The sequence below is a fragment of the Perna viridis genome, chromosome 9, assembly GCF_037379345.1.
Source record: "Perna viridis isolate PV_CMFRI_1.1 ecotype Kerala chromosome 9, ASM3737934v1, whole genome shotgun sequence".
Classification (NCBI taxonomy): Eukaryota; Metazoa; Mollusca; class Bivalvia; order Mytilida; family Mytilidae; genus Perna; species Perna viridis.
In genome coordinates this window covers 27,892,942-27,906,396 of record NC_142453.1, presented here as the reverse complement: position 1 = coordinate 27,906,396, position 13,455 = coordinate 27,892,942, and the positions used below count along the sequence as shown (strand labels likewise).

The 13,455-nt window shown below is 32.1% G+C and overlaps 1 protein-coding gene across 3 annotated transcripts in view; it reads left to right on the top strand.

The window, feature by feature from the left end:
• The window catches only part of LOC148607604 (lysine-specific demethylase 2A-like), a 39,363-nt gene that overhangs the window by 19,429 nt on the left and 6,479 nt on the right, over positions 1 to 13,455 (top strand). For 2 of the 3 annotated variants that reach the window (XM_088544707.1, XM_088544708.1), the window contains exons 7-15: positions 616 to 863; positions 1,567 to 1,682; positions 2,168 to 2,827; positions 4,330 to 4,413; positions 6,273 to 6,503; positions 7,344 to 7,565; positions 7,862 to 7,984; positions 9,844 to 10,074; positions 11,073 to 11,321. In XM_088544707.1, coding sequence (XP_088400833.1) covers positions 616 to 863; positions 1,567 to 1,682; positions 2,168 to 2,827; positions 4,330 to 4,413; positions 6,273 to 6,503; positions 7,344 to 7,565; positions 7,862 to 7,984; positions 9,844 to 10,074; positions 11,073 to 11,321 — 2,164 coding nt within the window. Of the gene's footprint in view, positions 1 to 615; positions 864 to 1,566; positions 1,683 to 2,167; positions 2,828 to 4,329; positions 4,414 to 6,272; positions 6,504 to 7,343; positions 7,566 to 7,861; positions 7,985 to 9,843; positions 10,075 to 11,072; positions 11,659 to 13,455 lie in introns of those variants that run through there. The other variant, XM_088544709.1, reaches the window with a different exon arrangement.

The window sequence follows — 13,455 nt, the reverse complement described above, 5'->3', positions numbered from 1 at the left end:
TTTTATGGGCCTATATTACGAAATGTGAAATTATTCATTCCAATCTGTCTGCTCTTAATAATAATCAACATTGAAAATCCAATAGATTCTGTTGTATTTGAGTGCTATTTACAGAGATATCTCCCTTAATTTTGAAATCTACACTGTATTTTATATAATTTTATCTCCTAAGAACATGGGTCATATGAAATACTGAATATAAATTTCTGTTTACTATGGCAATTCAAACAAAATATCACATTTTGCATGATTCTTAGCTGGAGTGCTACTTAAGAAGCAGCAAAAATAAACAAATATAAAATGATTTTAGGCTTTGCTAATAAGGAACCTATTGATACTCAAATAAAGGCTTATTAATGAGGAACCTATTGATACTCAAATAAAGGCTTATTAATGATGCTACTTCCATGTTGTTATGGGTCATTTATTGACCAGAAAGAATATACTAGACATCGTAGAACTCCCTCCCTGTCTGCTTTAAAATGTCAAACTCTCACTTCTGAAATATGTACATTTCTATCGGAAAAAAAAATTAGCCATTCATGCTTCAGACCCCCTACAAATATATGACGTCACTGGTGCTCTGTACCTACTTACTTACCTTATCTGTTACAGGTACTGTTTAATGAGTGTGAAAGGATGTTATACAGACTTCCACATAGACTTTGGCGGTACTTCTGTGTGGTATCATATACTGCACGGGGAGAAGGTGTTTTGGTTGATTCCACCAACACCGAAAAACATGGAGATCTACCTGAATTGGGTGTTGTCAGGGAAACAAGGGGACATATTCTTGGGTGACAAGGTTGAGGGATGTCAGAGAATAACACTGCATGCTGGATACACTTTCATTATACCATCAGGTTAATTATCTTCATTTAAATTATAGTTATTACAGAATATTAAGATAAATAAGCCTATCGTTTTTAAAATGATAATTTATATTAAATTCATCTCATGCATGTAACAAGTCAGAAAAGTTTATTGTTGTTTAAATAGTTAACACAGACCTGATTTTCTGCTGCTTTAAAGAAAAATCTTTTTTAAATCTGTATTATACTGTCATGATTCTCTTTTCACTGCATATTTATTTTTGATTTTCTGCTTTGTTTCTTGAACTTACAAAATCAGGTCTGTAAACAAAAAAAGTATTGTCACAAAACCTTATTGTAAAAACTGCATTTATAATTTACACAGCTAGTAAAAAAACTTTCTCTACTGTTGAATCCTTAGTGATATTATCTGAACTAAGGTATGGCCAAGTGAAGAAAAATTGCTACATTTCATTTTTTATAGAGATGGGACTCAAGTACTGTAGATGCCCATGGTTAATGCATAATGCTGGTTATTTGATCTCACAGACAGTCAAGAGTATTTGTGTATAATCATTAAACATTGGGAACTTACCAAAAACATTGATTAATTAATTCATCAGTTCAACAAGTGACTATTGTAGTATATCAGTTTTCCACTGGTGTGTGATTTATAAATCATAATGAAGACTATTATAGTATATCAGTTAAGTTGGTGTGTGATTTATAAATCATATTTTATGTTATTTTGCAGGATGGATCCATGGTGTATACACCCCTAAGGACTCTCTAGTGTTTGGAGGTAACTTTCTTCATAATTTTAACATGGAGAAACAGTTACAAGTATCAGAGATTGAGGACAGAACTCATGTATGTCTAATTTCTATCTTAAATTTTTTAAACATGAGAAATTATGAAAATTCATTGAGTTTTGTGTGATTATTAATTGAATTTTGCTATTTTTGGTTCTTATGATATTAGGTACAACAGTAATTCAATCATAATGCAAGAACTTCAATAGGGGCTATAACAGCATAATAATGACCCATTTGGATTTTCACAGTGATTATTTAAAACAAAAATCACAATAACTTCTGAATTTATAGCATTTTATTATATCAAGAACTATAATTATGTTGTCAATAGAATCATTAGAAGAAACAAATAGTCTGACATTTTAGTCTGAGCTCTTGACAATAAAATTGATGGTAACATTCAAAGGGGAGATAATTCAATATGCACTTTACACTAACCAGCAAAAAGCTATTCAAGATGTCTATTTTACTTTCAGATAACCCTTAAAAATTGAAGAAAATTTAAGATTGTTTATGGCTACCCTTTTTTCCAATTTACAGGTTCCCCAAAAGTTCAGGTACCCTTTCTATGCTGAGATAGGTTGGTATGTGTTGGCTCAATATGTAACCTGTTTGACAGGAAAACAGTGCGTTGAAGTTCCATCTGAAAACCAGGATGATGAAAAAACAGATGGCCTTGATGATTCAAGACCATCTTCAAGGTGTTCTCAGGAAAATGGGCAAATGGAAGTTAAAAATTCTCCAGATTTGGGAAATTCCAATCTTTCCAAAAGTATCAAAATAGAATTGACTAGAATCGATCATGTTAAAAAATCTCCTTCAATAGATGAAGAAAAGATGGGTATGAAACATAAAAGATCTCCTCGGAAGTCTTCTTCTGATAGTTGTAGTTCTGCTGATACTGAAATTTATGAACGACCTGATGACCTCACAGGTCATCAAGGAGAGATCGATTTTTCTAGTGTGTCAAAAGAATTGGCAAATAAAACAAATAGGCTAAAAATGAATGAGGACTCAAATAGCTCAACTGGATCTCTGGAATTGAGACGACCTAAACATGAGCACAGAAATATTCATTTAACAAAATGGGAGATAAGAGGATTAAAGAAAATGATAGAATGGCTAGATGATTTACCACCGTCAAAGAAGGGAATACCTAAAGATCTTATAGATCCTGTTGGTTTACTGGCTGATGCTAGGGTAGGTGCATGGTAAATTTTATAGACATGTGTTTTAAGGTGTAACAGAGATCATGATAGCTGGCTTGTTTTCCATTAACCGGTACGAACCAACTTTCGCTTATACTACTTCTGGTTAGTCTGGTTTGTCAGAAGTGGTTCGTGGACTGAGAACATGAAACTGTATAATGGAAAGCACCCCTAAACTTGAAAAGCAAATGTATGATTTTCTCACCTCCTGTATCGCAGCACATAGCATATAATCATATACTAACTGAATGATATTGTTATACCAGACCCATCGAAACCTGCCGGACCGTCGGACCTGTCCGGTAAAATTGTCCTGGGTCTAGTAAATACACCTTGCTTGTCGGCCCGGATGTCCGATGTTTTTTTCTTACGTTAAAGAAGATTTTCTCAAAACTGAAGTGGTTTTTGTGAATAATAAAACTAGGAACGTTTTAATAATTACGTGAATTAGTCTACAGTCTAGCGAGATAGTCAATCAATTTGATTGTAAACAATAATATGTAACTTCCGGTTCATTCGCTACACGTCATTTCGTCCTTTGATATATCGTCCCTTCCGTTGTCTCGCTACTCGTTTACATGTGAAAACATGCGGTCATTATATTGTCAAAATAATAATGAAAAAAATAATAAAGTATGTTTCTTTTACATCGAAATTGATAAAGATTAATAATTGAACATCTGATAAAACAAATTTTCATTTGACAATGATGATGATTATGAAGACAGTGAATGTTTTGACTATCAAGATGAAATGTTGAATTTTGAAATGATTATGTTTTATGCCAGAGATTGAGAATAAATTTTATAATTTAATAACAATACTTTATTTCAAATTTAAAAAATCAACAATATATAATACAAAGAACTCAAAACAAAGTACACATGTTTCGTTTATGAAGACTCATCAGATACACTCTAGTCAAAATGAATAATGGTGACAAATTAACAAATTCAAGAGCCCATACCCAGTAGTTTTAAAATCAGCTTGATAATAAAATGTACTTGGAGATTCCCACCCCCCATCAAAAATGTTAGCGTGTCGATAAATTGTTCAGAGTTTTTTCGGTCAGACAAATTGTCGTTCGGTCAGACAAGTCATCACCTTGTGTCTGACCGAATGTCAGATGTGCTTAAAAAAATTTCGATGGGTCTGTTATACACCACACAACAAGTGTTATGGAGTGTATTATTTTTTTTCCTTCTGTCAATATGTCTGTCTGTGCTTGTCCTCATTTCTCCTCTGAAACCAGTGACCTGAATTTCATAGAATTTGAAAGAAATTGTTAACACAGTATTAAGAATATGATCCAATTATTTTAAGTTAGGAGTTATGTTACTTGAATTTAAAAATATTCCGAAATAGTTTATTATCTCGGCTCTGAAACCTGCTACTCAATTTATATAAATCAGAAATTTTTGCAACCTTTGTAGTAATATGCAAGCATTTTGCATGATGTATGTTCTGTAGTTGTATAAATTATTTTGTTTTTAGCAACTGGTTGTAGAGCATCTTCATGATGATGCTAAGTCAGCTATTACTGGTGAACAGCTGATAAACTGGCCTCCATCTAAAAAGGTTGGTGATTAATGTTATTTTTAAAAGTTCTATTAAGTCTCAGAAAAAAAAGAACTTAACAAAACTATTTATTTTACACAAAGATTTATACAGAGATTGGAACAGTTTTAAAATTTTAATATACAACTCAGAATAAATTTCAAATTATTTGTCACATGTATAGATCTATATGAGTTGAAACTTGAAAGGTACCGTATAGCGGGTTATTTTCGTGGGGGTAAATTTTCGCGGTTTCTGTATCAAAAAGTGTGTAAAAAATTTTTGCGGGTTTTATTTTCGCGGTTCGTGAATTTGCAACAAAATATTTTCGCGGTAAGTGTGTTGTGTACATATATTTTTTGTTGCATTTTTGTAGGAAATAAAAAAAAGATGCATCATTGCAAAAACGGAAATGTTCAGTACTAAAAGGAAATTGTTTTAAGTACGAAACACTAAAAGATAAAATATTTTATTGAATGACAAGAAAGACAAAGTCAGAATAAAACATACCGGTATACAGATAATACGGTATTAAAATAAAATCAAATCATTTTGAGCGTGACATCCTAGCAAGTGGTAGTTCGTCCTTGAATTCGTCCTCGAGAAGGTCACCCAGGACAACACTAATTCTGGTTTCTCGGAATCCACTTCGGACAATCTCCGGATTGTTTTTGATATGTTGAAACATCTTAACCAGGCATTTTACGGAAAGCGGTTTTAATCTGCTAAGTGACAAATCCACAGGATTAATGATTTCCTCGTCTATTTGTTCCTTTTTATCTAATTGTTTGACGATTTCATTTGAGTACCATTGTTCGAAAGAACCACGCATGTGATTTCACCGTCAAAGTCTAATTTTCTTTTTCGTGAATTTAAGGAATTTTCATACGCCTTTTTCATGCTACGAACAGTACTTTCAGCTAATTTCGGGAACTTTCCACTGAATTTCCTAACGGTTGAAGCTGGTCCATTCTGTGAACAGTATTTTCCAATTTCTGCCCGATCTTGTGGCGTATAAATAAGATATTTTCCTCGTTTCGTCGAAGTGGGTGTTTTATCTGAACTTGCATTTTGACTAGCATTAATAGACGGACTTCCTATGATTTTCAATCACACGCTCATTTGCTTCTTTCAAAGCACTTGGACCCACTACATCAGCCAATTCTGATTTTTCGGAAGGCACAAAGGTTTTCGGCTTGAAAAAATTTAAGATGCTCATTTTCAACTTTTACTTAGCATTCCTGTCGTAATACTATTTTGTGTGAAATGTGAGATTCATTCATGACGTCGGACTAGAATGTCGGGGGTTGATCGATCTTAAAAAGTATTCACAATTTAAATACATATTGATCCGTCTACCATTAGGAAATATGGAAAGTCCCCTTGCTATTTAGTTGAAAATATGTATTCCGATAGATGGATATTTTCGCAGGATTTATTTTTGCGATTTCCGTCGCACTGCGAAAATAACCCGCTATACGGTAGTTAATTGTTCCCCTCTGTAAAATGACATAGAGACTTATTTTCTGACATTGTGGTCATGTTTTTGTCTGTCACAGATACTGTAAGAAAACAACTATTAAGGTTGAATATTGCATTTTGCTTTAATTCTGTTGGGTAGACACCATAGATACTTGTTCATGTTACACTCCATTTTGATTTAACAAATATTAGGGTAGTTTAGGGGACACTGATGTTTTATCCATATGATAATTTCTTCAGCACCAAAGATATATGGTTTTGTGTAGTAATATAATAAATATTGAATCAGTATACACCTTAAATTGAAAAAAATCTTACTCTGTTAACATTCAAATGACTAAAAAAAAGCACAAAAAATGCTCATGTATTTACATATACATCATTCATACATGTTTAAGGTAATAAAACCAAAACGACAGTACACTTTGTCGGGAAAGAAAGAGCCAAAAGCTGGTAAGGGCAAAGGTCCACAGAAATCTGAAGTAGTACGGCGGAGAAGAACAAGATGTAAGAAGTGTGAGCCATGTACACGTTCAGATTGTGGCGAGTGTAACTTTTGTAAAGATATGAAGAAATTTGGTGGCTCAGGCAGAATGAAACAGTGCTGTAAAAGTAAACAGTGTCTCTCTGTAAGTTTTAGAAAGTATTGGAGTGTCTGTAGGTAATTATTTGTAGGGTTTAAAATTTAAAAGTGTATACAAATAAGAATGTTATTATTAATATGCATGAAATATTGGAAAGACTATAAATAATTATTTTTAAGGTTTAAATTTTTTAAGAAAGCATGTACTGATAAGAATAGCATGAAAAATTTCTTATTTCTATCTGTTTTCTGAATGCATACAATAGAAACTACATATATTGGCTTTTAAAGGCATAGATTTATACAGTAATTAATTGTCAAAATATTCACTTAACTCAACCAGTTTGACCTTTAAATTGGATGTGGGTTGCAAGCAAAAAGTCTTTTTTTTTATGGTTTTATGTCAGATACATGTAACACTACTTGTAGATTGTGTTTTTTTTAAACTATTCAACTTAAGGAGGTAGACCTGGAGTAAGGGGCATAACTCTTGAAAGCAGTGATATGTTTGTATCATAATCAATTTCAACTAAGCCTTTCAAGCTTTCATGTGATACAGAATGAAATCAATCCAAGTTACTTTAATGCTTACATGAGATTGATACAAAGAGCCTGAATAAAAACGTTTCAATGATTTTAAAGAGTTGTGTCCCTTACCTTAGGTCTACCTCCTTAATTTCACACAATGCTTACACAGTAAATCTACAAAAACTGAAACTTACTAATGAAGTTTGGTATACAATTTTTAAGTGTTGACTTGATTTAGCACTGTTCCTGTATAAAGTATGGAAAAGAAATGCATTTTTTTACTATCAATAAAACTACATGATAAAATACAGTTCTTGGTCTCAAGACATAGTTCCACACAACTCTTTTCATTTTTCAGCCCGTTCTTCCACAAAATTGTACATGTTTGATATGTAACAAGTTGGATCAGCCAGAACCTAACCAGTTGATGGAGTGCAGTCTCTGTTGGGAGATTGTTCATGTTCCATGTCTACAACAGAAGTATGAGAATTTGAACAGTGAAGGGGTCGTCAACGAAGATGTTCGTCAGCAGTGGGAGTGTCCAAAATGTTTGCATGACTCGTCAAAGGGAGAACTGCAGGTAACATGTAGTACTTATACAGGTAAGTGTTCCTTACCTGATATTTTCCATCAGCCATTATTTTTTCTTGAGGCAGTAGAGATTATCATATTTTTGTGCATCATCTAATATAAATTCTGTTTTTTTCAAGTCTTGCTTACATACTTGGGTGTTTACCATAAATGGATTCTCTGTAATTTGTGATTGAGGTGAAAACTTGATTCAGAACTAATTGTAGACACGGAAAACACACAGATTTATATTTATAACTTTTATTGTATAAAAAAAACAGCATTTTGACCTAAAATAATTTTCAGACTAGGATAAAGGATGAGGTGAAGACAGAAGAACCATCAACATCCATACCATTAGTTAATGTAGAGGTCAAACCTGGTGTGAAGGAACATGATGGGAAGCGGGTTATAGTTAGAGAACAATTGGTATGTTATAACTTTATAATAACTTTAATGAATAATGGAAACCACCAGTGGAAGAGAAAAACATTAAGGGACAAAAACAATATCAAATTAATAGAAAAAATATATGACAACAGGGATAGAAGTTCAGGGCTTTCATATGGTTTAAAACATGATTCCTCCATTTTCACATTCTAATCAAGTGGTTTTTCATTTTTATACCCTGGCACATGAAGTGACTTAGTATAACATGATACTGGGGTAACCCTCCCAAAAGTTGTGTGTCCATTGGTCGGTCCATCCCCTGATGGTTTCTAGATGATAATTTTAGAATATGTCAGTTCATAGTTATTAAATACCATGGAATACAGCTCAAGTTCAATTTTCAGCAAAGTCCAAAATGTAGATTTTTATTTAGGTCATTTTGAACATTTTGCCATCCCCCTTTTTGCACCATTAGGTGGTGGTGTATTACTTAGTGCTTTGTTAATGTCCTATTTTTCTCTTTAAAATGATAAAATTTCTGTGTTGGCTTACTGTCCATGCAAGACCTGACAGGGTAGTCAAGGACGTTAAAAACCTCCTCACTCACTCACTCACCCACTCTCTCATTTTTGTTGGGTTCCCTTCATTATACATTTTCTGAGCTTTCTACAAATTTTATGGAAGAAACAAACAGCTAATTCTTGATTTAAATTATTTCTATATTCTCTATGGTAAAATTTAGATTTTTATGTCCTCACTTTTGCTTCCAAGTTAAAAATCAAGTTTTACCATTTGGAGTTTAGAAATATTTTGAACCAATCCAATCTGAATCTATATGTACAGGTATATACATTAAATTTTCCTTTTAAAGATGATGTAATTTCTTTTTCTGCTTACTTTAAATTTTGATGAGTTTCTTTCACAGTGCTAAGCAGTAAGGTTAATGTAAAAAAAACTAAAGGAAATGAATTTTTCAGACTCAGTCATAAGGTGGTCAGTTTTGTGCATTGAAATGAGGTCTTCTATTTTAAAGATATTTACTTGTCATGTTCAGACATTTTTGTTAGATTTTTTGACACCTCTGGTTTTATCAATTTCACAGCATTAATATTTTTTGCCCAGTGACCCCAACTTTTCTTTTCATAATTTCATTAAACATGCCTTAAAATCTTATTTGGGAAGTTTTTGTGAAATCCTTGTTACTTCTTAAAAGTTTTTAGTTGGTTAAACCTACTACGAAAAGACCTGTGGAAAATCTAGAGAAATCCTTTTCCTGTCAAAATTTGATTGATTGATTGTTGGGGTTTAATGCCCGAGCAGCAATATTTCAGCTATATTCAGGCGAATCAAAATTTGAAATGCTAATATCTTAAAAACAAGCACACTGACCAATCTATTTGTTTTCTTATTTTGTTCTACCATGATAGATCTTGAAAGGTTTCACAACCCTCTGAAATCCTTGTCATTCTTAAATAGAGCAGCAAACATTCTTAAAAGAGGTCCAGTGTAGACAGGGTTTGAAACTTCATTTGTTTGGTGGTTAACAGGACTACTTCAGAGGTAAAACAGGAAGTCTGTAGATGGTAATGACGGTTCTGTTCTTAGATCTTTTGAACAATAAGGCAAAATTTAGGTAGGAGATGGAATTGTAAAAGCCTTGAGATTTGCTTCTAGATCCTGTCAGTAATATAAATTGTTTTGTATTTGTAAATGACATGGGTATTTTTCTAAATAAATATGTTAAAACTAAATTTAGATAGCCCATAGGACTACCATGAAATTTTTTCATGTAGTCCTTTACAAAATTAGGTAGACACAGGACTACCAGACTACTGTTATTGTCAGTCTATGTTAAACATAGAATTTCTTACTTGATATAAGATTAAATACCATTGTAGGATTCTCCAATGTCCTATGGTAGTGAGACAGATTTTGAAGATATCGGTAGAGAAATGGAATGTTATGATGATTCAGCTGTAGTACCAAAAGAAACAATAGACAAACAAGAACCATCAGTGGTGAAAAAAGTTCCGGTGAGAAAGAATTTGGTTCCATCCAGAAGATTGGTTGATGGCAGTAAGCCTAAAAAATCTCCTGGTGTTTTAAAACAAAGATCGCCTCTCAAGATGGTAATAGTTTATTCATTTTAATGTTAGAAATGTATAGCTAGTACCATTTAGATCAGACAAAAAAATTGCTTATCATTAAAAATTAAAAGAATGTTATTTTTATGAAAGTATTTACCAAATCTATTATTTCCCCTCTTCGTTATCATGAACATTTGATCGTGTTTGGAAACAAAAGTGTGTTGTTTTTGTAAATCTCTACTGTGAGTCTTGATCCCTTTAGCACCTGTGTATGGAGTTTCATAATATAACTCATACATTAAGCCAGAGCTTGCCATAACTATGCAGACATTTTGTATCATGCTAGATGTCTTACAATTAGGCTTCTGGAACAGGGTTATGTTGCTACAAGATTGAAGTCATCATTACAAAAGTTTTATGGTTGTCATCATGAACTCATGGATCATAACGGTGTGTCCATCTGCACCATGAAACTGATTTGTTTAACGAGTCATAGTTTTCCTTTGCTCTTTTGTCTACCCTGGACTTGACTTTTATGAGCAATTCTGCGGGTGTTTCTAAAACATCAGAGGATGCTTACCTGGTGCACTTGGTCCATGCTTCCGGTTTTTAGTGGAGTTGCTCTTTTACTTTTGTTACTTTGTGTGTGTTATTTTGGTTATTCTATGTTCTTTGCTGTGTGTTTGAAGTTTCAGTTTTCCATGTCTGGTCTTTTTCATGGGATTACAATCTCTTGATTTTTGCTAGAATCTTGGTTCCAATGATTACTCTTAAAAGTGACTTCAAAATTACCAGACTTGAAGTATAAGTTAGAATATTTTCATCGCTTGTTAGCATGTTATATGACTGTGTTTTGAAGAACTGTTGATCTTCTACTATCTTCTACTATGAATGGCAATTTGATGAAACTTGGTATAACTCACTGTAAACAGTTGTATTAGAAAACTTTCATTAAGTTACAATTTAAGATAAAGGCTGTTTCCAGCACTGCTGAAATCATTGAAGACCTCTGAAACTATAATGTGTATTATATTTTGTAGAGGAAATCGCTGACAAATGTAAAAACTTCACCAATGAAAAAGTCCATCCTGAAATCAGATGATAGTGATAGCATTTTGGATGATGTGGCTTCCACAGATACTCCAAAGGGAGACAATTCAAAATCAAATGGCTTTGACAAAACACCAGAATCTGTGAAAACTCGATCAGGGAGGACCATCAAAAGATCTCCAACGCTTAGTGATGAAAACATGACGTCAGATCATGTTGCTAAGCGACCCAGGCGTGAGGTAGTTACACCTCGTAGATTTTTGGATTACTGTTGATGCATAATTTTTGTTTCATGTTCATTTCAGGGTTTTTTTCATACCTTGCCGGAAAAGCTGCTCAATAAATGGAATTATATAATCACATATTTTTATGTTTGCTATATTCTGGTAGAGGATTTTATTCTTGTTATCTTTGTTTTGTAGTAAGGCCAGTAGATTGTTGCGAAAGTATAATGCTGTTGTGTATCAGTTGCTATGGTAACATTTATATAGTAAGATAGTAAAAGAACCTGGCAAACCATTTTGAGCAAAGAATATTTTCCAATCAAAAAAAAAAAAAAAAAAAAAAATAACACAAGATTTTTGAATGCTTTTTTTTATAGGATCTACCCTACTGTGAAGGACTTATTTCACTGAGGTCATGCAAAGTGAATTTCTTGGTTCTGTGGCAAATTTTCATTAGAATAATAATGGAGGGAGATTTGTTTTTACTGTTTTGTTTGATTTAAAATATGGTATGACAAAGGAGTATTTTTTTTACTTTGTTCATAACCATAAAAATTGATAAGGGAGATGGTAACTTGATTTTGTTTTATTGATTTGCAATAAATTTAAAAATGAGGCATCTTGAAAAGAAAGAAATCAGGAATTGAAAATCAACAAATTATTTTAGTTGGCCTTTCACTTTATTTTTTTAATTTAAACTTCAGGATTTCTATTTATGATAGAATTCTTCAAAAAGAAAAATGTAACCCATGTTAACTGATGCTACACTTAGTTTAATACTTGCACCGATTTTATTCATGTTGTAAGTTTAGGGCAGAAATTTTTCCAAAACATAATTGTTTGAATTTGATTTTTTTTTCATATGTTTTTGAAATAATTTTTATTTTTTTAGTGTCTTTATTTACATATGCATATCATCATCATCATTTGTTTTTTTATACAGTACATTATTTGTGTTTCTTCATTTCCTAATTTATTCGTTCATGTTGAGAAAAAATGGCTTAATTACATTTCATTGTGTATAAATGGAAGAACTGGTTAATAATTTGTTTTTAATGTAAATATGTAGAGGGTTTGATGTTTTGTATATTATTAAGTTTGAATTGAATGCATTTAGTAGTGCTCCAGCTAAGAATCTTGCAAAATGTGATTCATGGGTGGAAAGCCCACATATTTTTATTTTTGATATTTTGTTTGAAATATCATAGTAAACATAAAGTAACATGTGGATTTTCATATAACCCTTGTTCATAGGAGATAAAATTATATAGAATGTACTTAAGAATTCAAAATTAAGGGAGACAACTCTGTAAATGACACTAAAATACAATAGAAACTATTGGATTTTCCATGTGGACTATCTCCTAAGAGCAGGCAGATTGGTATGAATAATTATACATTTCATCTTATAGACCTATAAAGCAACATAATAACAAAAAATAAAAATATGTAGCCTTTTTTTTTTATGGTATATCACATTTTACAGACTGCATGATTCTTACAAAGACAACCACTTAAAAGTTATTTTGTGGGAATTTTATGACTATTAAAGATCTTACTAACATAGATTGAAAAAAAAAAACAATGACCCATTGTGTTTGACACTAATTTTAAAGCTAGAGTTTGAGGAGCATTGTCAAAAAATTTAGATTTTTCCAGTCTGAGATTTCATCACATTTTAAATCATTCTTTTACTGAAATATGTCTTCCTCTCAACAACGAACTGTTTTCTGTTTTCAAATGGAAGGTTATGTGCATGTATATAAAATTTTAAAATCTGTTGAATAATTTGCTTAAAGTGGTGAATATGTGAGGCCATATACATGTAGCTAATAATAATTGGATGCTTTTGTCCACAAATTATTCATACAGCTATATTGAATGATTTTATTCTTGATATTTCTGGTATAAACCTATTCATTTGTGCACTCCCATTGCTATGAAAATTTACTCACAGATCTTCATGCTTTGAATTGTTTTTTTCTATTAAATGGCTGCAGTTAATGATACACATGTGTAAAATTGTTTTAGACACAAGTGATTTCGGATACATGTTGAAAAGTTGTTAACATGTTTGTAAATTTTATTGTTTTTGCACATTTTCTCCCCTCCTTATATGCTTATTTGAAAAAATAGAATGACAAATCAT